We start from the raw sequence: 25,529 nt of genomic DNA on the forward strand, positions 1-25,529 counted from the left end.
ACTACTAATAAAAAAAATCCCTGCCACTCACATCCATACAGGTTTATTGGAACAGTAGTTAAAGTTACGATAGGCAGGTTTTCTTCGGCGTGGTTGGGAAAAAAACATAATCAACTTTCATCATACTGCAATTGAAGGGTTCTGAGAGAAAACTAGATTCCTGATCCTCCTCTTGGCTCCGTTTTCAGGCTTTAAAAAAAATCTAACCTGGGATGGGAGACTGGCCAATCACAGTTCATTTCAGAGAGAGAGAGAATTACTATTGGTTCAGAACAGGAGAGATGGGAAGAGCTGCAGGAAGAGGTCTCACTCTATTTCAAATTCTCAAATTCCTTTTTTGCTATTGCAGCTTTAAGCACTTACAATGAACTGTAAATGAAGTATACTTTACTTTTCCATGCTTTTATTCTGTGAGAATTTGATTAAGTGCTCTTATTATAATCTAGGATTTTTGATGGCAGATCTTTAAATGCGACTCATTCACGAGAGCGCACCTGAGCGAATATTTGTCCTTAACACTGACCTGTCAGGGACCACTCCGCTTTAAATGTGAACAGATCTAATGTTTTGATCGTGTGATCATGAGTGGAAAGTCAGTGCCTGCTGCATGAAGGCCAAGAGCAAACGAAAGATATTTAGAACGAGAATGCTCTTTTGGAATCGTGCTGAAAAGTCAGACAACTGTAATTTCCTCTTTTGTAAAAAGGCACTTAGCGAGCAGATACATTTTCTTTTCTTTGCTCATGATACAAGGCAGCAGGGCCAAAAGTAATGGGAATTCATTGCGTTTTTGGAGATAATGCTCCTTGCTAAAAACCCAATACACATTTTAAATTTCCCTTCCGCAACGACTGTCGAGGCAGCCTTGAGTCTCCTTTGAAGAGAGGGAGTGCGCTCTTTGAAGCTTTTTCTCATCAGGGTTTCAAACGCAAATGTCGGGGAAGTTCAAAGCCGAGGGAGAGTACTCGTGGCTGTTTTTCTGTTTTGTTTCAGGGCCACGGTAATATTAAGCGCAGGAGCTACAGTGTATGTGTGTATGGCTAATACCAATGAAGAAAAGTCAAGCAGAGTCAATGAAAAGACTTTTATTAATTGCTGATGAAAGTAAGGTGCTGGTGTGCAGCAGACACATCTGTGTGTACAGATATATGTATACGACGAGTGCAGCGATGCCTCTGCTTACCTACACACACACACACACACACACACACACACACACACACACACACACACACACACACACACACACACACACACACACACACACACACACACACACACACACACACACACACACACACACCACCCCCTAACTGTTTCTCACAAAGTACCCCTGGAGCAGCAGGGTCCATTTTTGCTAAAGTGAGGTAACAGCAGTGAGCACTAATAGACCTGTGTAAAGTACAGAGAAAGGGCTACTTCAGCACCATCTCTTAATACAACCCTTAGGCTGTATATGCACACACACACACCTGCACCACCCAACATACACACGCACGCACACACACACACACACACACACACACACACACACACACACACACACACACACACACACACACACACACACACACACACACACACACACACACACACACACACACACACACACACACACCAAGGTAATATCCCCTACTTGTTGTGTCTTTAGGGGAAAGAGGCAGATAAACAGCGGGCTCCAATAATGGTGGTTTAGATCTCAGTGGGTGCGAGTCAATGCCTCTCCAAGCCGGGGGCTAATGCCAGTTAACTCTCCCTGTAGGGGACGAGTGCAGGCCTGTGGTGGCTCGCAAAACAAGCGCTCTCCCAAGATCCTCATTACTTCCAATGCTGAGTAGCAACTGTAAGTAAAGCAAAACTGCAGCTTAAGCTAAAAAAACAGCGAGCGGGATGCAGGGGAAGACAGAGCAATGGAGTGAAAGCAAGAAAATAGGTGCTGGGGAGGGAAAATAATTGCGCACTGTGCTCCGGTTAGGGTTTCCAGTCAGACAGAGTTAGAATGGGATTTCTCTAAATGGCTAACGCAGCAAGCCTGCACCATATTCTTCTATTTTCTTTCTTCTTATTTTGGCGGAGTGTGTGCTTGGTGAATATAATGTCTGCGGGGAGGACATTCTGCTGTTTCACTCCAAACACAAGCAGCAATCAGGATAGCATGTGGGAGTAGGGGGAAAGAGTTGGGTAGATGGGGGCAGGAGGGCTGATGTGTGCATGGGGATGAAGAAGGGGAAAAATGAGGACAGAAGAGGAGAAAGAGAGCTGGAGGAGAGATGTGGAGAAATAAGATGGTTGGAAAATTCAGCCTTGTTTCCTCGGTAGGAGGCCTGTACCACAGCAATGCTCTGAGCGGAGAAAGCAGCAGAGACAAACAGAGATGGGAAGGAAAGGGTGGGGACGAGGGAACGTGAGACACAAGAGGGAACATAAGAGAAAGCGAGCACGATAAAAATAATGAGAAAAAAAAGAGAGGGACAGGGACAGCCAGAGGCAGTGTTCCCACCACGCAGCCTTTTAGGGAGTGGTGTGACTAGAAAAGTCGCCTGGCTCCACACACTCCACGCTGCAAAACCCACTTGCATAAAAACTCCCCCTACCCTCTTCCACTGCTTTCTTAACAGAAGAAAAATATAAGTTTTAGTTGAACATCCCTGCAGCGTCCTTTCTAGTCTGATATTTTGCAGCGTGTATTTTTGTTTTTTTTCTAGTTGGGGAAGTAATTTACAGACATTATTTTTCAAAAATGGCAACCTTTATGCAGGCAGTCCTGATCGGAGGTCATTATTCATTCTGGACTGCTGTGTTTGACCTTTGATCTCAGTGTGGGGAAAAAAAACAGCACCATTGGAGACTTGTTTTTTTTTTCCCATCTGTGGTTCTCCTTATCATAATTAGAGATAGAAATATATTTTCTGAAAGTACAAACTAAATGCAAACCACAGGGTAGGCTGGGGGACGATGTAAAGGACAAGAGCGGATGTTGGGGTTGGAGGAGATTCATTGAAGAGATTCATTGGGAAGGACCCTTAAGCTAACAAACTGGACAGGCCTGCCTGGCCTTCTCACCCAGCATCTATCTATCCCTCCTTCCCCTCTCCCTCCTCTACTCGCCCTGACCTCTTTGTCCTTTTTCTAGGCCCTGGAAGCACTTGAAGCGAGCTGAGATACACAGATTAAACTCTCCCGAGCGCTCGCCCGCAAGCTCCAATCACCTCTTTAGAAGAAAATAAAAACTTGGAGGGGTGAGGAGAGAGGCGGTGGGGAGAGGGGAAGGAGGGAGGGCAGACAAGCAGGCACTGTTAACTGGACCTCAGAGGACCTTATTGGTGGGAGAGAAAAAGAAAAAGAGAAAAATCGAGAGGGAGAGATGCGTATTTGTAATTTTCTGCAGCAGACAGAGCGAGCTAGGCCATTGAGGAGTGTGGATGTGCTCTGCGTAAAATTAACTTTCAAGAACTGAAAACACTGTGAAAGAGTCAAAGTTCTAGGACAAAAACACGGACAACATCCAGACTGGACAACACTGGTAGCCACTAAAGCACACTCTTCTCTATCATCTACTGTATTTACTCTAAATCCGCCACAGATCTGGAGAGCAGGGATGGACCTTCAGTTAATATGCTGTTGCTACAGTTGCTACAGCTATGCTATAGCCGCCACATACCTGTGACATTTCTTTCGGAATTGAGTATTAAGCCCCTTAATGTGAATATAGCCTTGGTTATAGCAAATTTAAGTGGTTATGGTCAATTATTTTTACAAAACAAATCTTGACTGGTGAGAATTAGTTTTGATAATACTATCTATCTAATGATAACAGAAACAAACAATCTTTGCTAGCTATGAATGGCAAAACATTCACCCAAAGTTCCTATTTACAATAATCTAATACATACTATGTGAAAAAGGGGCAAGTAGGGCCAATGAATGGCTAACGCCTTTATAGTTACAAGATGTCAATCCGACTATAGGTGATTATGGTCTGCTTCCTGGAATACTTCTGCTACTTTTAGATCAGAGAAGAGTAACACATTTTCTTTAAGTTTATTTTGTTGACACTGGAATTTGTTGTGGGATTTTACCCTCGCACAGCAGCAGACATGTGCATCTTTCCGCCTTAACAGCTCTGTCCTATCTGCAACAGTGATCCAAGCTGATGACAACTGAGCTTCTGTTTGTGTGAAGTTTAATTTCGTATGCATCAGGTTCAGTCTGGTAATGGATATAGCTTCTCCTCGTTATTTTTTTCAGGGGGGTGACAGCTATGCTAAGGCTGACAGGAAATAACGACTACTGACAGGAGACCTGGCGACAAGTTGTCGAACCAGCGCATGTACACACTCAAAACCACAAAGGAAACATATTGTTATATATGTCTAGAAATATCCAGGAAATGCAGATCTTGGAGAGTCACACACACACACACACACACACACACACACACACACACACACACACACGTACCAACTGACACTAACTAACTAACTTAGGGACTGAAGGCTGAACTTTTTCAGGACCTTGTGTTTTGCACTTTAACTGGATGAATTTGTTGCTCTTCCAACAACAGCTCGCAGCCAGTGATGGAAGCTCCGGCGACGGCCCGGATGAAAGATGGATGTCTGCTTGCCTCGTCCCCAATGTCTCACGGAAGGAGAAAAATATTCTGAGGACGCTCTGAATTGCTTCAGAGACACTGGGAGGAAGGAGGTGTGCGTGTGTGAGTGTGTGTGTGTGTGTGCATATGAGGTGGAGGAGGCGGAGGGGGAGGTTGGCGGTTGAGCAATGTGATTTCTGCTCGACTGTCACAAATCTAGCGCAACAGGAAAATCAATTTGGCCCTGTGTGTGCCTTTTTGGCTCCGGGAGAGAATCCAAATAGCAAGGCGAGGCCCGGATAATGTTACAGTGTATTGGATTTGCTTCATGGAGAGACAGAGAGAAAGAGAGAGGGAGAGAGAGAGAGAGAGAGAGAGAGAGAGAGGGGAGAAAGAAAGGAGAAGTAAGGAGACGAGGGAATCACAGGCGTGCCGTGGAGCTCTGACAAGATAGATTTGTGCAAGTGTATGGTTGTATGATAGGCTGGCAATCTGTCAGTCTCCCCCTCTCTCTCACTCTGTCTGGCTCTTTCTAGCACACACATACACAATCACACACCTACAGACAACACTGTCACTCATCCAAGCAAACGAGCATATTCAAGCGATTTATTTGTGCGACTATATATGAAACCATGAAATAAAGTGTTCATAGGTATGTGTGCTCAAGTGCTGTTATGTATGCCGCCTGTGTTATTTTTTGGTGTGTGTTTGACGGGCAGGTGAAAGGATGACATGATGAAATTGCTCTCCTCTGACCGCTGTCAAGGGTAACGTGATTCTCGTGAGTGCTCAGCCGTGTGACATGTCACATCACTCCACCGAGTGAGGCCGACCAGCGACAGGCTGACACACAATCACATATAAATACACAGAGCTGGGGATGACATTCCTTTACTTAGAGTAATTTCTTAATACCAGTTTTTGCATAATTAACATGGTCAACATGCAAAGTCTGCAAACATATGCAGTTGGAGATATACACACACTGAAACACAAACATTTTAGCAATTAAAATACTGATTTTTGTTTGTATTTCAAGGAAAAATTTACACTAACACACAAGAATTCAGCAACTACAAGTTGCGCTGGTATTTTCTTCGGATCTATGTATATACAGCAGTTGCCAAAGAAAACTAACGATTATGTTATCATTTGGTGACATTTACAGCACAGCTATAAAGGAAAACTGTAAATCTAACTGTAAAGCAAGGAGTATCTGTCTGCCTGTCTTTCTCTGTTCCTGTTGCATATCTTGAGAACCGCTCTTCTGATCTACTTCACACGTGTATTGCTGGGGACCCAATGAAGTGCCTCATTTCAAGGTGGTGCAATTTGGGCGTGCAACATGTTTGATAGTCACAAACTTTAAATAAATGAGCCACGCTTTGAAACCCTGCCCCAGCTGCTGCACATAAAGGCTCGAGCTTGGCTTCGAGGCTCTGACTCAAGTGTCTCCGCCCGGCCATCTTCTGTGGTTTTCACTTAAAATACAAAAAATAAACTGATGGAGTCAACAAATGAAGTTGAAAAGAAGATTAAATCAGGTCATGAACGGCTCGCTGGCTGCACAGTCCTGCTCTGAGCTTGTGTCTGTATCAGCAGAACTCCCTTCAAAAAAACAAGGAAATAACAATGGGGCTCTAATTACAGATGAAATGCCCTGATAAAGTCAGATTCACCAAAATCTGTCCAAGCATCTTCTGTAATTTGGCAAATACATAATCCACCAAAGAGCATGTTTTAAAAGTATTATTTTAATTCTATCCAGGTATGCCCCTCTTTTCTCCACCAACATGTTTCTTACATGGGATGGCAGGTGTATTGCTCAGGACCCGAGGAAGCGCAGCGTTGACTGTGAAGCTGTTTGAATGAGCTTTTCTGGAGCAATACCGGAGGCCAAGCAATTCTGAACAGACCGGTTTTCAACTGCTCTACTCACTGTAAACATCATATTTTGATGTCAGTAGAAGGGCAGAATGCATTAAAGAAGAACCTGCAATTCCAATTTCTCCACTGACAGTAGCCTTAATGGACCAGAAAGCATCACAGCCACATGATATGTTGTTGTTTTGACTTGTTTTCTTGAGTGGAGCTCAAACTACTGCAGATAAAAACAGTCGGTTTTTCACACTAATTAATTAGCCTATTAATGTTTGTCTTGTTTTGTTTATTTAGAGGACAGTTAATTGTTCACACAACTGGTCTGAATAATGAAGAATGTGTGTGGTTTTTTTTATGGCTAAAGAAGTAACAGCAGTAGGAGGACTGAAGAAAACGTCTCTCTCGCCCCCACCTCTCCTCACTGACTTGCACCAAACTAAAACGACAACATTAACCAAAGGGTCCTAACTTGTGATGAAGTGTTAGAAAGTGGAGCGTTAGTAATCAGATGTGTGCTAACCACATTAGTTCTCCTGTGTCTCTCTTAGGCTGGCTGCTCCTTGATCTAATTCAAAGTGATTGTAGTACAGCCACTAAAACATGCCAGATGTTACTCACTGCTCCACGCTTTATCAGCATTTATTTGGCACTGGGAATATTTTTAAATATTTTCTTATTAATCACGTCCCAGCGATCGGTTTCGCTTCCCGTCTTTGCCGCCTCATTCCGGATTCTCGTCATGATTCTTGGCACGAGTGCCTGGAAAACCACTGTCCCAGTTTTTCATTAGCGTCAATCACTCTTGTAAGCGGCTGCGAAGGAGGGGAGGAGGAGCTGGCGTCGGGATCTCACTCAAGACATTTCGCCCTGCCTCGTCAGAGTGACGGACAGGTCTGAGACATGCTGATGCGCCGGTCAGCCGCCACAGTTGGGCAGAGAGGTGTTGGGATGACGGGGAAGGCCAGACGGGAACAGCGTGTACATGAACACACGCACGCCTGTCTGAGGCAAATCAAACCCACACTCTTTTATAATGCTCAGTGTTTATCTGAATGGATATGCGCTCTGCTATGGCCTCCAGAGACAGACAGACACACCGTGCATTGTCTGATAATCCTGTTGGTGTCTTGTTTGGCCTGCCATATCTTGGATAAGGCTACAAATCAGATGGGAGGTCCTCCACTACCGGTCAGTCTCAATTCATTAACACTCAGAGTGGAGAGAAAATATTGTCTGGATGTAAATATTGAAAATACTTGTGCAATCCACAGGGGAGATGGACTTTACCAAAATCCCACTGCAATGTAGTGATGTGTTTCTACGACACCGTGATCAAAGACTTAACAAATCCCTTTTATGCAAGGACAAAAACTGTGTGAGGAAAATGATTGAGACATATTTCATGAAGTACTCTGCACTAAGCTGTAATATTCTTCAGCGGTCTAAATTAGGATTTTAAATGGACCAGAGATATCAAAGTTTAGACACGCTGGAGTGATATTATTTGGTCTTCTGCAGCTGCAGTGTGCACTCAGCTTCATCCTCTGTCCAAACTGGCAGAATGAAAATTGATCGGGATGGATTACATGGCGAGTTGGAGATGAGAAAAAAAAGAGATGCCATTAAACCAGGATGTTGTCAACTTTATGTTATGGGTCATCTGGAGTACTCTGAAAAGAGGTCAAACCCTGCTCACATACATGAACACTCTGGTCTCAGCGGCTAGAGTTACATGGACAAGATTAGCATTTTTATATCAAGACACTGATTAAGGCAGTTTTCCTCCGGTAATCCTTTTTTTTTTTCTGTTTATAGAAAGGTGTTAAAATTTTATCCTTGTATTCTACTCTCACAATGCAAAACACACTGCATTTAAATGTTTGCATGTTGTTATTTGTGGAATTTGTGTCTTCTGAATCAGGGTCAGTTTTCGACATGACCTTTTTAAAATCCTCTTAAAATGCACATATTTTTCCAACAAATGAAATCAGACATAGGTCTTTAAAAAGCAAAATAAACGGAAAGGTCAAACAGAAATGTAGGTTTGCTAGCTGTGATATGCTTACAGCAGAAACACGTTAACAAATGGCACTGCCCCTAAAGGTGCTCCAAGCATCATTTTTCAAAGAGCACATTAAAACTAAATCACATGGGATTGGAAACTGAAACTTCTGGCCACGCCCCCAATCAGTGACATCACATCCGCAACTTTTCATCATCTGTCAAAGGCAATACACCTCATTTGACATCACTGACTGGGGAATGTTTGCGATTGTTTTCTCATTTGCTTTTGAACTGCAGCCTCTTGTTTTTGTGGCACAAAGCAATTTCCCTTTAAGCTGTGAAGCAATTTTCCAAATTTCCCAAGGAATTTAACACGGTGGTACATGCTGTAAAATTCAGTGTATTGTCTGGTTCTTGTCACTTATAGTCTTGTTTGTTTGTTGCACCTTCCATCAAGATAAAATCTGATTATCAATATGCATGTGCACATACTTTCGGAGGCTCTGATAGCATCCCTACCTGTTGCAGTGGTGTTGGCTGAGGGTCCGCTGGCAGGAGAGATGGGTCCGGAGCCAGATCGCGACTGCTGGGACTGAGTAGAGCCCGCGGGCGAGCCCACGGGGGAGGGAGAGGGCCCGCTCCTCTGGCTGGGGAGGTGGGGGGAGGCATGAGGGGAGAAGGGGGACTGTCCCTGGTTGCTGGCCCCTCCCTGCTCCCCCTGGCTGCTGGTGCTGCTGCTGCTGGAGGAGCCGCCAACGCTGACGGCAGAGCCCAGACCGGCCTCCGTCCCAGTGGGGAGGTCATCAATTGAGCCGGACAGATCCTGGAGCAGAAGAAAGGACTTTGAGTGAGTATTTCTGAAGCTTGCCCAAGCATTTGATGAGAAGTGACATGCGGCAGGTGGCAAATTTAAACATGAGCTCAAGCAGAGACAACATTTTTTCTGGTAAATATGTCATCATGATGAATCAGTACTATTGCAACTATTTCAGCACAGTTGAAATATGATTGATGGGCTGAAAGACCAGGTTGTATAATTTCTAAAAGACTCTTGAAAAACAAAACAAGAAATGAAACACCTGATGCAGGTTTAAAGTTTACTCTGAATGTGCACAAACAGTGTCTGACTTTTCAGTGACCTATTGTAGTCACTGCAGTCATGGGGACAGTGGTAAATATGTCAGAGGAGCAAAAACATTACCCACATAAGAAGACACGGTACACTGGCTGCTGTGGTGAAAATGAATTGTAATGGGCTTTCATTCAGACCAAGGGTGAGGTCATATTACAGTTTTCATTCCCGCAGAGAAGTGTGTGTCTGTGTGTGTAGGTGTGTGTGTCTGTGTGTGTCTGTGTGTGTATGTGTGTGTGTGTGTGTGTGTGTGTGTGATGAGTAGGTATTGCCCCTCCTGAATTGATTCCAGGGAATCCCCACCACCAATGCTGCTGAATACTGTATAAAAGTGGCAACGCAGGAAACAGTAAGACAACAATGAAAGATAAAAGAGAGACAGTAGAGGTAAAGAGGTGAGCAGATGTGATGTGATGCAATATGATGGCTGCACCCTAACTACACATCTTTCTCTCACACACACATTCACAGAGTAGCGGCTGTGCCCCAGCTGTAGCTGAACATGGGGGGAGTCACCTGTAACCCTGGTTTCCTGGCTGGTGCCCGCTCGGGGAGGAAAGGGACGAGTTACGGGTGTATGCCAGCTGATCCTACCTGCTCCATCAGGCCTGTTGACCCTGTCCCACCTGAGTCCTGTTCAGCCACACACACACACACCACAGAATGACGTGTCTGTCTGCGTGTCACCCAGAGCTGAAAAACTTATATATACAACTACATAAGTTTACAGGGGAATGCTTTCATATTTTGTTCGTACAGACTAGACAAGTCACTTTTTGAATGCCTGCTATAATGTTATTACAATGGGATTTTACTGGTGAACATAAGGAAGACCTTTTTTAACAGATACACGGTAATTCTGTCTGTATGCGTCGATCATTTCTTCAGATGTCTGAGGCAGAATTGAGGATGCCTGTGTAATGTTGCTGGCAGTGTCAGACTGTAAAATCTACAGTGCAAGCAGCCTCGATAATAATGAATATTGGCAAAAAAAGTTTCAGTCCAAACAAACTATTACACGAGAAATGTCTGCCAAATCCTGCATGTTTTGAATTTATTGGCTGTGATCACAAATATGCCATTTGTTTTGAATTTATGGAGCTCTGTCACACAGTAAATTCAATGTCAACAGTGGCTAACACTCTACTTTTTCTCATTACCCTAGCACCATGTTTTTTCATGTAAAAAGTGAGACAGGACCCCCCCCCATGTCTCTCTATCCATGCATGGCTTAGCTTGTGGAACAGACAACCAAGTCAGTGTGGCAGTCAGTCCATGGCTGCTTGTTTTGGTTAATGCGATCTCGGCGGTGACACACAAAGCCTTTGTTTTCCATCATGCCGCTGTGAGTGCCCACCCGCTCTGCCAGCCTGCCAGTCTGTCGCCTGGCATTATCTCCCCTTGCTCGACTGAGCACATGGGGTACTTTCTTTCCTCTCTCTTCCTCATCCGTGGTACCACTCCTTGTCTCAGCCAATCAAGTCACCCAGTTTTCTGGGCTGAGTGATGTAATGTGCTGCATCAACCAATGGGGCTGAATGCTATTTTCAACCAACCTGCTGCCCCCAGGTGCATGCCATTTGACACAGCAGGGTTACCGTGAGAGCCTGTGTAACCATGGCGATGGCTTTTCCAAAACACTGAGAGCTAGCCCAACGTACAGCTAGGTTGTTAACCCATAGGCTAATTGTGTGAATGGAAGGGAATAATTGCATTTCACCTAATTGGGTGCTGTTGCCAGCTTTTCCAGTGGCAGTTTAGAGGTGGGAAAATGTGTACCAGTAATTCGTTTAGAGGTTGTTAGGCTCATTTGGATTATACACACACTTGAGCACAGCTGTGTGGCCCAAGACCAAAAAGTAGCAGCACTATAATAACATAAAATGGTAAAAAAAACGTAACACCCGTAAACTATAAAAATTTCAATTGTAAATCCTCAATAAACCTATAAGTATAATAAGTTAAGGTTTCTGAAACACTACTGTAAAAAAAAAAAAGTCATTTCACAATGCACCTACAGTGTAATGCATTTATCAACACCTTCCTCCACATGTACACATGTACACTTGGAGACATTGAGCATTGTTTTACCTGGCTAAGCGTCTGCCTCATAGTCATGTGTAAAGAATTGAAGTCAGCCAGCCAGCTAACCAGCCAGGCAGGCATGCGGTCGGAGATTCCAAACTCCCAACAATCTGGGGCCCCAATCCAAAGTGGCCCAAATCCAATTTGTTTGGCTCGGGGCTGCAAATTGCTCTGTGCATTGAGTCTCCAAATAGCTGTCAACCACTCCCGCTTGGCGTCCTGTATCGCTTAATTCGCTCCTGGAGCATGTAATTGTCATAATAAGAAAAATATTGAGGTGATAATAACCAGTTACTTTGAGATGCCCCCCGCCCGCCTCAAGACAGACACATATATGCACATAATGGGCCGAGACTGCCATCTACACATTTCACACAACATTTGGGAGGCAGTCGCTCGTGACCCTTCACCTCGCTGGTGTTGGTGCCTGCCTGCACTCTTTCCTTTAGTGTGCCTCTGTTTGTGTGTGTCAGTGTGTGCGCGTGTGTGTGACAGGCACACAGGATGCTGGGCTGTCACAGCGAGACATGCTTGAGCACTGATGCGGCCGCTGGGACAGATGAAGCTACACTCACACACACTCACCATCCCGTCTCTCACTCATACTAGTGACCTGCTCTCACTCTCACAGATCCACACACACTTACACACACACCCCAGCAGGGTATAAGGCATCAGTGTGAAGCGGGGAGCTGTCACATCCAACTGTGGGCCTTTTTCCCCTGACCATGGTGCTGATGTTGTCTCCTCTCACCACACACTGGGATTTAATCAAAGTTGCTATGGTAGAAGGCACCAAGTGTGTGTGAGAAAGAGTGTGTGTGTGTGTGCGTTAGAATGTGTATGTGTGTGTGCATAAGTGGTTCACTGTCTAGACGGGGAGGAGCCAATGGCTGCAGCTTCCTGTGGACTACAGGAAAGGAGAGCGACTGGAGAAATTAGCTACTTCACTCTCTCCCACACACAGTCTCTCTCTCTCTCGCTCTCTCTCTCTCTCTCTCTCTGTCTCTCTCTCACTCTCCCTCTCTCAATCTCTCTCTCTCTCTCTCTCCCCAGTCAGCGGCTGAGGGCTCTGCACCAGATGGCTAGCCAGCTAACTACAGCCTGAAACACCAACTCAAACACAGCAACTGAGCACTGTGAGTGGTATAACTCAAAAACAACCTCCCTTATGGCTTGAAACTGCACAGAACTAAAAGACAGACTTTTCATGACAGATTTCACAACTTGAAAGTGATTATTCACAGAGAGGTTTGATTGATAGGCTTCATGTATTTGATTAACATTTGAAAAAATATAAGTCAACAACTACCCTCTGCCAGAGAAAAATAGAATTGGAAGTGGCTCCCTTTTACATTACAGTGTTCATGGCAAATGGTACAGGTAAGTACAAATGTAAAATAGCAAATCAACTTGGTTAGTTTTAATTGTCCAAGTCATGAGATATCTGCTGTGGGCGTTCTGCCTTAGATGGAGGTGAGTGGAATTTGTTGTGTTCAAAGCATTGAGAAATGACATTTAAAAAATTCAAAAGCAACATCTTTCAAGACAGTGCCTCAGATAATCCCATAACAGCTGTCAACAGTTTTCATGGTTTTTTTTTCTATTGCTGGACAATCAATGTTGCTGTTGAATTTTTAAAATGTAATTTTTCAATGTTGTTGGCACCACAGAGGAAATTTCTTACAGCAGCAGAACTCACAGAGACACATATCTCAAAACATCTGGATGGCTGGATATTACTAGAGATGAGTGAAAATACTCTGTGTGCACTGATAACTTAAATAAAACAAAAACATTTTTGTATGCAACATTAGACATGTTGATGGGTGATTCATTCCTCAGTACACATGCTGCCCTACTCCAGTTTACCCACGAGGAATGATCTGAAACTTCCTGCAGTCTCATTGCAAAATGTTTAAAAAAGGACGGGCTGACTAAATCCCACCATGATCTCCCCTCCCTCAACCAAGGCTGCAGATCTTCTCTGTCTCTGTAGGAGGTTGGTTTTAGCTGCTACTCCCCTGGAGCTACCATGCGCGTAATTTTCCCCTGTATGTTAATAACCCACCACTGAAACTCAGCCAGGAGACACTGTCAGGAGAAAGGACATTTCAAAATACACATCTGAAGTCTCATATAGTAACTTTGACTGAACTTTAAAATGTATACTTAAACCGAATGGGGATTGTGGATGTTATCCCCCATCCCTTACATTGGAATTGCATTAAGAAAAGATGCCTTCACGGCCAGTATGTAGAGGAGGACCGACCAAAAACTCTTTCAATGTATATATAGGAAGTATTGTTTTAATACTTGTAAAGATGTGACCCTATGCTTTAATGGAAATGTTTCTATGTAAAATAACTTTTGTGCTGTATTTATGTTTTTATCAATGTGTTAATGTATCCATATAGGAACTGGGTTTTCACAGATCAAGAGTAAAATCCATTATTATGTTACTCATGGCGACGATTATACTCCACTTTACGGTGGTACAGTATATACAGAAATAACACCTCAGTGAGCTCAGAGGAGAGTTTTAATCTCTGTTTCTCTTCTCTGGGTAAATATGATGATGTAAACTGTAATTAACTCAAACAGCTACCGTTTGTAGGCCTGAGGGACAGGTCTGCTCATGGCAGCATTGCACTCATTTATCGGCTCCGGCCGCTGTGTTTTCTATCTTTATGGTGCACTGGAGACTAAGAGGAAACGCTATTACACAAAGATGTTTTTTATCCTCCCTCCTAACCGTCCATTGAGGCAAAATCCAAATGAAATGCCATGCAAATGAATCCAAATGGACTGCTGAACATGTGTGTGTGTGTATGTATGAAAAAGGGTTTTAATGCGATGCCCCATGTAGAGCACCAACTGTAATTCCCTTCACTAAGTGCTATTAAGTACAGAAAGAAGAAGAGAACTCAGAAAGAGAGAAAGACTTAGCGGAGGGAGATTTAACATAACACCCACACCATCATTTCTTTTTTTTGATGTCAATCAGCTGGGATGTCTACCAGGGCTGGAATAATGAAGATAATTGGTGATGATGATAAGAACTGCACTACAATATAAAATGCTGATCAAAATGTGCTTGCAATGATGCACAGTAGCACATTTCTTTAATAATTCTAGGTAGCAATGTGAGAACAGCCTAGACGGGGTATGTCCTTGCTAGATAATGCACGTGTTTGTGTGCAAACTGGGATATGTATATGTATGAGCCCATGTGTGTGGTGATAAGAGCTCTCGAGCAGTGTCTCGTGCCACCTCCTGAGGGTCTTTGCCTTGTGCCTCCTCTCCTCACTGAGGATTTCACTCAGAGAGACTCAAAATACAGACGAGGACACTCTTTGCAAACCAAGGGGAGATGTTTGGCATTCCTCAGGCTCGCCAAAAACCCATGCAGGCTTCAGGCTAGCACCCAGCAGGCACTCAATTATGCTAGCATGCCAACCCTTGAATGTTTGTGTTGTGCCACGAGCTTGGAGGCTGAATGTTCCCGTCTCAAGTGCCGGAAGTTTCCAATCTTCTCTCACTTAAGTCTGGTCAAGACTGCCACAGGTGGAACGCTATCTTCTCCTCCTAGAACCAACCGTAGTACCATAGTGACCCTGCAGTGGCAGCAGTGCTATGAATGGTAGAAATAAGGATAATGGTGTAAACCTCAAGACAGACTCTTCTCCAAGGCCTTTATAGTGTTGCACCTACGAGACAGAAGGTGTTTGAGCTTGAAATAGAATATCAAACCACACTTTATTTTTACACCTGAGAAATCCAACAAGAGCTTTGTTTTAAGCTCACAGAGGCCTTTACAGTGCTTAAGGAGTACACATTTTCACTGTCGGTGGTCTGAGCAGAAACCCCAATGCTTGTTGGTGCTACTTCCATGATGTAGCTCCTGAGGCTGATGCTCTGCTAGTGTGGAGCTCATGCTAAATCTCCTGTGTTAAAAACGTGTAGCATAAAAATGAACAGTTGACATTGTCAAAGTCTTTTTTACTCTGTCTCTGTTTTTGTTATCTGGAACAAAAGCAGCCTAAGAACAAACTGTTCAAGGCTTCCTAAAGTTGGGCAGAGGAGAGCCAAGGCAGCACTGAAAAGCAATTGTGCTTTTCTTTTCAATTCTGCTTCTGCACACTTCACAAAGCCCAGACAATCTCTTGGTAAAACCGCGGCATCTCGATAAGAGGAAAAGAAAGCGCTCTGTGTTTTTCCACCGCCAGCATTGAGCGGGGAAAAAAAACCTCAGAGCAGTCCTGGAGTCGGCGTGAGGGTCAAACAGTTGTGTGGACACCTGACTCAGGACCTTCAAATAGATTCACTAAATCTGGTGATAATGCTAACAGTGACTCAAATGCATTAGCAATTACTGCTTGTTGTAAGATATGGGGATCACTGGGTGATAACTGCCCCGGCTCTTAAGTCTCTCATAATGTGGAGATATGGGGCGGGCCACATTGAAAGGGCCATTTGAGGCCCTATTACCCCTAAGCTGTTAAAGACGTCCCAATCTGACACTGCTTGCCTCTGAACCGAAGGGATTAGTGTTGAGTTTCACTCCGATTCCCCCTGATAATATGCCAAGCTGTAGCAGCTAGGAGTACTTAGCCACTGGGCCCTATTCACTTAATGCCACCCCCCCACCTCCACCCCTTCTCTGCACCAACAGCAATGACAGCAAAGTGTCTCAAACAACCAACAACATCTTTTAAGTGGCTAAATAAAGACAGAGGCCCAGGTATTGAAGTCGAAGATGCCACACACACTCCGTCTCTAACCGCCCACGAGTCCGACCTTTCACACGGTAACGTATGGTCATTGGTATTCTGCCTCGAAGTGTGTATTCAAATTTGCTTTTATTTCAAATGGCAGCTTCACAGAGGCAGAGGAGACGGGCCAGGCCTGTTTATTGCTTGAGCTGTTGAAACTTTTTTTTCATTAGTCCGCAAAGGTTCTTTACACTTTAGATTTTAATTCACACACACACAAACACACACATACACACACACACACACACACACGCACGCACACACACACACACACACACACATACGTGTCTTTATATAGTTGTGAGGACCCTGCTCCTGGATTACTTTGTGAGTGCCACCACTTCCACTATAGCTAGAATGGTGCAAAAAATATATCTAACACTAGGTGGGAGTGGGGAACCAGAATGTGACTTTAAATTTCAGAAAACACAAAGTAAAAAAAATATTTTACTTCTAGAGTTGTGAGGACCAAAGCCTGTTGCCGGGCAGATTTGCGTGTGTTTTTTGTTGTTATTTTAAGTGATCCTCACAGCTTCAAGTTTTCTCACCAAGCCAAAAGCATCAGCATTAAACAGATTTGTTTATCATGGTTTAAATTTACCAACAAGAATGTTCCAAGTTCTGTACATCAAACAATGCTAATAAAGCTATGTAACACACCTGAAGGTGACACCAATTGTGTTGTTCAGTCCAAAGCTTATGCTCACGATATAGCTTGACAATTTATTTTCACTTACCAGTCCGCCATCTAGAACTCCTATTCAGCTGGCCTGCTCTGCCTGCCTTCCCTCCCATCAAAAGGTGCCTTCATCTGCTCTTGTTAACCATCTGTTACAAACTGTCTGGCCTTCCTGGGTGAGGGATCCCTCCTCGGTTTCTCACCCTGAGCTTTCACCAATTATTTCCCTGTTAAAAGGGTTTCAATTAGTTTTTCCTTAGTGGATGTCAGGGTCTCAGGGCAGAGGATGTTGTCATGAAAGCCCTTTGAGACAAACTGTTTTTTAAAAATGGGCTATACAAATAAAACTACCTTGACTAGCCTTACGGAAAACATATTTTTCTGTGTACTGAATGAACCCAAGCTGCCATTTATTAATCTAGAGAAATGTCTCAAAGACATTAGGAAACTCATAAGGCTCAACTTCAACAGAGTACTTTATTTAATGAAAGTACTTAAAACTGCACACAAACTTGAACATTAAAACTTTCTGCAGTCAAAAACAAACAGCTGCAGTGTATATATACACTTGTTTAGAACTTCCTCTTTTGGGAGGTGATTATGTTGTAAGCCTGGTTTTTTACATCTTTCCATGAACGACTTCTAAGTGCCCGTTCAGCACCCAATGCTTTCATGCACTCTAATTTCCCAGGAACTCTTTGGAGGGTGATGAACTTTCCAAGCTGCCTCCATACAGCTTCCTTTTCCTCTCTACTCCAAGGCTTGCGTCGGAAGCCTTTTGGGAGATCTATAACAGAAATCAAACATGGCATTATTTATCAGACCTGCAAACTCTTGAGTAGTCAAATAAGTAGCAACATACAATCCTTAAACCCTCTTCATTCACTTCTACCCTGACTGAGATTAAAGAAAAGGTGACAGTAGCCAAAAGCCGACCAGCTTGCAAGTGTGATTTATGAATTCAATGGGTCATAATGTACAGGTCATTTATTTGCACTTAAACATTTTGGCAGACCCATGGAAACTATGCATTTATACATTTCAGTCAGACAACTCTGAAATCTATGGAGCGGTGGGTAACGTTATTTATCATCCACCATGTTACCATGTGTATATTTGCATAGTCTTATCTGTCATAAACAAGAGATTAGGGGTGCATTACGTCTATGTGGCGGTGCCGCAGAGACAAGAGCTTGGACAATGGGTCTGAGTCTCTGATCCTACAAGGTTGGTTTTCAGCCCAGAGATGCTGGGTGGAAGTCAAATAGTCTCTATTCTACCTGGAACAAGTTACAATTCATTTATTTTCACAATTACTCTGAAGCTTTTTATTTACAGTAAAAAGCTACAAATCCTGCATGGTTCCTCTTTAAGTTACTCACTTCTTGAGTTGTCATTTTTGTTTATCCTCATACTTTTAATTTATCAAGTTATTTTGTGGACTACAATTTCTACTTGAGTTCTTTCACTAAGTAACAGTATTTTTTACCAATCTCCCCTTTTTAAGTTAGTTGAGTACCTGACTCCTCTGTCCTTTTGAAAGGCCTTTGTGGTTCTCCTGCAAAAAAAAACCACGATGCCTTATTATCATTTACAAATCTTCATATTGACAGCAACTGTAACACACCTCCAATAAACTTCAGTTATGTCAGGGGTAGACAATAAATTTCCACGGTTCTCAATAGTAGGAAGAAAAAAAACATGCACTTCTTAGTTCAGTATGTTACTTTATTTAATAAATAAATAACTGCTTCAAATCAAACCTGTATTTAAAATTTAAAATGGTAAACATGCCTCAACACAAATGGAAAGTAATGTAGTCATTACTTTTATCTTTCAGTAGTTCAATTACATAATTGTTCTCCTCATTCGTTCACTTTTAGGCTGTTTCCACAGACTAGCGCAAAACTGACTCCGATGATTTTTTCAGCTCTATTTTATGTTTCCACACATTTGTTTTTTCTCTGCTCCAAACCATGGATGTATTATGGTCTAAACACGCGTTCACATAAACGGACTGCAAGCTTGACTCTGGCTGCACCGAGACCCATCGCATGCTCTGGTCGTGTGTAACATCCGCATTGGTCCCGTCAAGACTCGAAAAGATGCACTGAGGACAAAGTTTCACGGTACAGAAAAAAAGGATCTATCGGTTCTTGTGACAACTTAAGCAGCAGTGAGCGTTCAGCACGTGTTGCCCGGAAGCAAGCGAGTTGTGCACACTGCAGTTGTTTGCAGGTGGTTAGCTGACATCCCAGGGCATAGCGCTCACTGCGCACAAAAAGTAAATGTCCGTCTTTGATTGGGATCATGCAACGCTATGTGTATGCAGTAATTACCTTGACGATTTCACAGATATCATATCAAACCACGGTGAATTTATGTGAGATTAGATTCATTGCTTTTTTTACACATCTTTTTTCAGGGCATTATTTTTTACTGGTCCGGTTGGAGCGTTCTGGTGGCCCTTACAGATTTAAAAGTACATCCGGGCCACTAGGCCATTTATATTGTCGACCCCTGCATGTTCTTACCATCTTGTCCGTCCTCTTTTTTGCACTTGCCTTGGTTTGGGAATGGACGGGCTTCTGGTTTCTTCTAAAGAGAAGGCGAAAACAAAGAAAAGTCCACGTAAACATTACTTACAACACATTGTATTTACAGACAAAACATTAAGAGCTCTAAAGTCATGTTCATACCGTCGGAATCTGAATCTTGAGCAGTCTGAAAACACACTGTCCTTTCTTTTTTGGAGGACCCTTCAAGAGAAGAACAGAGAGAGAGAAAATATCACTTGAGTGGGAAACCTGTGAAATCTCCAATTTACAATGCTGCCCTTTCATCCCTTCAGGAGATTCAACAATCTAACCTCAAAGAACAACTGTTCACACATGGCCTCCTGTGACTCCAACCACTGTTGTTAAGACTCAACAGAGCACTAACCAAGTCCAGACCTACTTCCCACCAACGACTGTCACTCTAACGACGGTCGTTGGCTCTTGGAGCACAAAGGGTTTCAGTGACATCATCTGCCTGTGAGAGGTTAAATACCTGGATCTGGGCAAATTAACTGATGAAGCCTCTTGGATGAGAGGTGAAACGTCTTCCTAGACAAATAACCAAGTCCAGTTGCCTTTGACTGAAATTCCTTTGGGGATCACTTCAGCGGACAATGTGGGTTTTTATGGTTATAAAACACACAATCTGCTACAGCTGTGCAGCCACATCTACTGTGCTCTTGCTCAGCTGATCGTGCTCAGATGGAGGTTAGATCTTCACGTTGAACTCTTTTATACAAAGTTCAGCCAAACACTAAATGAAGGAGAGGAACAGCAGAGCTCCTGCTCGGTCAGCTGCATGTGAGTTACAGGTGAGTCAGCTAGAAAACACAGTGCTGTCCTCTTTTCTTTCACACAGGTGACACATGCAGAGGTCTGACCTGTCTTCACAGGGACTGCCATGCTTAATTGGCACATAAAGGCTACTGTACGCTCAGTCCTCCTGTGAATTTTTTTTTCTGCAAATTACGACTGAAGGCACTTGTAAGTATGCACATGTCAAGTAGCCCCAATGAAATGACCACATTAAGAGCTAATATATTTTTCTTTTTTAAAAAAAGAGACTCTACCTGGCGAAAAAAAAAAGACTTGAACATCCCTTGGATAAAGTTACTTTAGTAACGCTAGTACTGAGGATAAAGACCATGATTGGACAGTAGAAGGAGGAAATAGGTTTACCTTTCTGTCCTCTTTTCTGCACGTGCCTTGGTTTGGGAATGGACGGGCTTCTGGTTTCTTCTAAAGAGAAGGCGAAAACAAAGAAAAGTCAACATGAACATTACTTACAACACATTGTATTTACAGACAACAAAACATTAAGAGATCTAAAGTCATGTTCATACCGTCGGAATCTGAATCTTGAGCAGTCTGAGAACACACTGTCCTTTTTCTTTTGGAGGACCCTTCAAGAGAAGAACAGAGAGAGAATATCACTTGAGAATGACACTAAGCGTATTACGTGGTTTATCTTAATTACTCGTATTGTATCAAAGACCATGGTCGGACAGCATGAGACAGTTATTACACAGGAGCATAAGAACCTAAAGATGAGGAAACAAAAATGGATTTGTTTACCTCTCTTTCCTCTTTTTTCCTTAAATGATGGCCTTGGACCTTGAGTCAAAATGTCTGGCTCTACAAAAAAAGAAAGTCATGTCATACAATTCTTTGTTGATTCCTGCAAATCAGAAAACCAGCTAATTTACCCCGCTCCTAAAGCCCTCCCTGCTCATGAACCAGCCTGCCAACTACTACTCCCATTAAGATGATGTGCTCTCCCTGTACATGGCCCAGGAATAAATCAAGTGCTGAAAAGAAGAATAACCAATCAATTATTTGACAATGTATAAATTCATACCATCCATGTCCTCAGTTGGCTCTAAGGATTCCCCACTGGGAATTTCCACAATGCTTTCAGTGACTCCGGATCCTTGTATTGCTCTCCGTTTTGTAGACAAAGCCGCTGTTTTATTAGAAAAAAATGATTATTATTAAATCCACCAGACATTATTAAAAGGACCGGGAGTTCATGTCACGTAACGATAAATCATGATTCACTGTAACATCATTTTTACTCACTTTCTAAGTTTAAATCAATCTCATCAAGATATTTGCCTTTGTAGACATCAGTTCCAAGTTCTACTGCCATCAGCAGCTTGCTCATTTTAGCGAGCTGCAGCGTGTTCTCTGTCAGCCGATAATAATCGCGATGAACGCGAATATCGTGCCCCATGAATTTCGCCAGTTGATCCAACTCGTGGTCTTTCAGGTTCATTATCTGGCTGAGTGTGGCCACATGTTTCCTCAGCTGGGTCGAGGTGAGCGTTTCAGGCCTCTTTGCTCCACTTGCAGCTGCATACTTTCTCAAACAGTCTGAACCTCGAAGATGGGATTCAGAATTCTGTCTCGCAAAAACATACTTGTTGCTTTCCAGAATATCATTCTCTCCGCCCCTTTTTCCAATGAGGAAGTCAAGTGAGGATGTCATCTCTTTTGTGAGAAGCAGGGGCACCTTACGGCCTCTCTTCCCCCTGACTACTAAACGAGTGAACTCATGACTCAGATCTTGTTCTAGCTTTGAGAGGCACTTCATGATGTCTTCATTCGGTTCCTCTGTGGCTCTGTCTCTGACTGTCACCAGAGGCATTTTTGCTGCCTCACCTTGGCGTCTTCTGTTGAAGAGGATGATTTGGGCAAGAAGGCACTCGCTGAGTGTCTTGTAAGCTGTTGGGTTTGGTCCATTCAGGAGCTTGTCTTTTGCCTCCTCCTCTGTGGACTTCAACATTTTATGAAGCTTCATGACATCCTCTGTGAGTGGAATCATTTCTCTTTTGTTCCATCTTTCTTCTTCTAGGTTTGTTCGTGCATGGCGTGACACATACAGGTCCCACACTGCAGCAACTAAGCCCAAAAAGTTCCTCACTCGGCTGGCAGCCGATTCATCTTCAGCCTTTACATGTTGTCCTATCACGATGTCACAAACTGCCTTCAGTGAGTGCCCCAATTTTAAAGCAAGAGATGGTGTGTTGTATCTATGCGCTGAGTTGGTGAAACCAGATGTTTTTTTGGCTGCTGCTACCGCTAAGGAAAACTTTGGTGGAACCAAAACATCTTGAAGGGATTTCACTTTTCTGTCCAGGGACTTGGCAACCAGTAGAAATCTACCCAAGTCCCTCATCTTTTGGCTCACATAGCGATCCCTTGTCCGAACATTTTCATGTTTTTCAAGCAGTCTATCACCAAATTCACAAATCAGAGGGTCATTTTTAACTTCACTTGAAATGACATCAATAACCATCCTGCTGAGAATTGCAGCGCATCTTTGTGACGTTTGTCCTCTATACGGGAGAAGGGATGATGCAGCACTTTGGACTCGTCTTTTTTTCTTGGACTCAGCTGACAAAGTCATTGTTTTCCGACACATTTTTTCATGTCTCCATAGCTCAGTTTTTAAGAAGAAACCATAACACATGTTGCAAGGCAAGTACTTTTCTACATCTGTATGTTCGGATGGTTGTCTGTAGGTGACAATTTCACCCTTCCCCTCTTGTAACACAGTAATGTTATGATAGAAATCACCCCTTCGGCAAAGTTGTTCTAACATTTGAGTCCGTTTCTTGGACTTTGCTGGAAGACATATCACCTGTGCCACTTCTTTTTCACTGCTATGTTTCCGGATTAGATGTCTTGCAATCTTGGATTGAGGTTTTTTGCAAAACATACAATAATGTTTCTTATCCCATTTTCTTTTGTTCCCTTTCATGGTGGTTTTCACAGTGATGCCATGTGACCTACACTCATCTCCATCCTTGTCATCCTCAGTGTCAGCACTGTAATCATCAATATTGTCTCCGTCTCTCTCATCTCTCTGAATGGGTTCTTTATGTGGATTTAAGTCTTTGGTGGCAGAACCCGCACGTTTTCCAGTTTTCCTCGGTCTTGTAAGTGTAGATTTTGTTTTACCTTTGGGTTCCTCTGCCTCCGAAGATGAAGAAGGTGATGGCACGTTACTGCTCTCCAGATCATGACTGGACTCGGATGCATCAGTTCCACAGAAATCCTGAAAGAATTTAACAGATCAAAAAGTTAATTTTATCCTCAAAAAGTCATTCTAAGCGAAACACTAGAACAAATTTTCAAAACAGCACAAGTTGTCCTCCAAAAGCAACATTTAGTCATAAAAACACAGACAGCTGATGGAGTTGCCAACTGATCAATTTACATTTTTCATTTTCACACACTTTATTGTATAAATTTTTAATATCCTGTCAGGTTATTGTTGACCTCTCTTCATTAACTGTTATTTCATTTAATATGAATTAATATTGTTTTGCTTTTTATCTGAAAAGAAAAATTCCTAAATTGACCCATCTCAGAGCAGTTTACTGTTTACGAAAGAAGGGAAGTGACAGAATTTCTGCAGTAATGGATGAGACATCAAAAGTCCAAATTCATTTTCACAGGAAAAGAAAATACTCAAATTTAGCGACAAAAGTACTCAGACAATAACTTTATGGTAGAGATGCACCGATCAAGATTTTTGCGATCCAATCCGATACCTGGGCTGAACGTATCCGTTGATGTCTAATGTCTGATACTGATCTGATACTACTACTATGAATAAAGTGTATACCTGTCCATTTGAGTGAAGGCATCAGGCTTCACATTAAGGTAACATTATTAAAGGTTACAAATTAACACGTATATCAATGTGCCTAATATTAATTACCAGTTAACAAAGTGAACATTAGCAGCAAAACTACATAAATAACACTTCCATGTAAACCAATATTTTAAGATATAATATAAAACCCCAACCACTTTTGCAAACATAGAATTGAAGTGACTAGATCGCTGTAACTGTATTACTATTTGATATTAATAAAAAAGGAATGACTGGAAATTAGTCAATATCAGAGCGGATATACGACCCAGGTATAGGATCGGTACATCTCTACTTTATGGCATGAACCTGTCAAATACAAAAAACAGGGGGGAAAAGTGTGGACAAAGCATCAAATATAGTTTTCATTTTATAGTTTATGCAGGTCAAAAATAATACATACCCAGTCTTCTTCTTCCTCCTCCTCTTGTTCTTCCTTTTTCTTCATCATCTGTGGCAAACAGTAGGATATTAAATTTACCAGTAAACAAAGCTCAGACATAGAAAAACTCAAATTCAATGATGTTATCAAAGAGTTCAAATCAGAAAAAAATGCTTGACCACATGAGGTCAATTTTAACAACACCTTGAATCAAAAAGCTGTCCACTACAAATATTGTATTTAGTAAGCACATCAGTAAATCACGATTAGTATATTTGCAAACACATTCCTTTGATTAAAGCAATTAAATAAGGCAAAACACTGTATTCTATTAATCAATAACATAATCTATATGGATTATCCTACAGAGGCTAAACATAAAAACGAGGGACAGGTTACCCTCAATCATTTGTTTATAATGGTTAAGACTGCATAAGCATACAAGCAACACACACACACACATACTGTACATACTGTATATATACGACATTATCCACGCTCCATGTATTGATTTTTCACCTGCGTCCTTGCAAAATGCAGTAAAGTAACCTGAATTATAGTTCCTCTTTAATTTAACATGTCATGCAGGCGATATGATAAGTATATTAAATGTAAGTTTGTGCTGCAGTGAAACTTGTGACAGTCATCCATGTACAAGAAAAACATACTGAGGAATGTTCAAATATGGACGATATCTGTGGATTTAAAAAAAATAAATTCAAATAACTTTAGGTGTAATGGCTATGCATTCAGTATTGGTGACCACGCAAATGCAA

The 25,529-nt window shown here is 42.5% G+C and overlaps 1 protein-coding gene across 3 annotated transcripts in view; it reads right to left on the bottom strand.

The window, feature by feature from the left end:
• Nucleotides 1-25,529, bottom strand: part of LOC310954539 (AT-rich interactive domain-containing protein 1B-like) — a 189,295-nt gene that overhangs the window by 47,190 nt on the left and 116,576 nt on the right. For all 3 annotated transcript variants that reach the window (XM_083924050.1, XM_083924051.1, XM_083924049.1), the window contains exon 5: nucleotides 8,999-9,302. In XM_083924050.1, the coding sequence (XP_083780176.1) occupies nucleotides 8,999-9,302 (304 nt within the window). The remainder of the gene's footprint in view (nucleotides 1-8,998; nucleotides 9,303-25,529) is intronic.

The sequence above is a fragment of the Echiichthys vipera genome, assembly GCF_963691815.1.
Source record: "Echiichthys vipera genome assembly, chromosome: 12".
Classification (NCBI taxonomy): Eukaryota; Metazoa; Chordata; class Actinopteri; order Perciformes; family Trachinidae; genus Echiichthys; species Echiichthys vipera.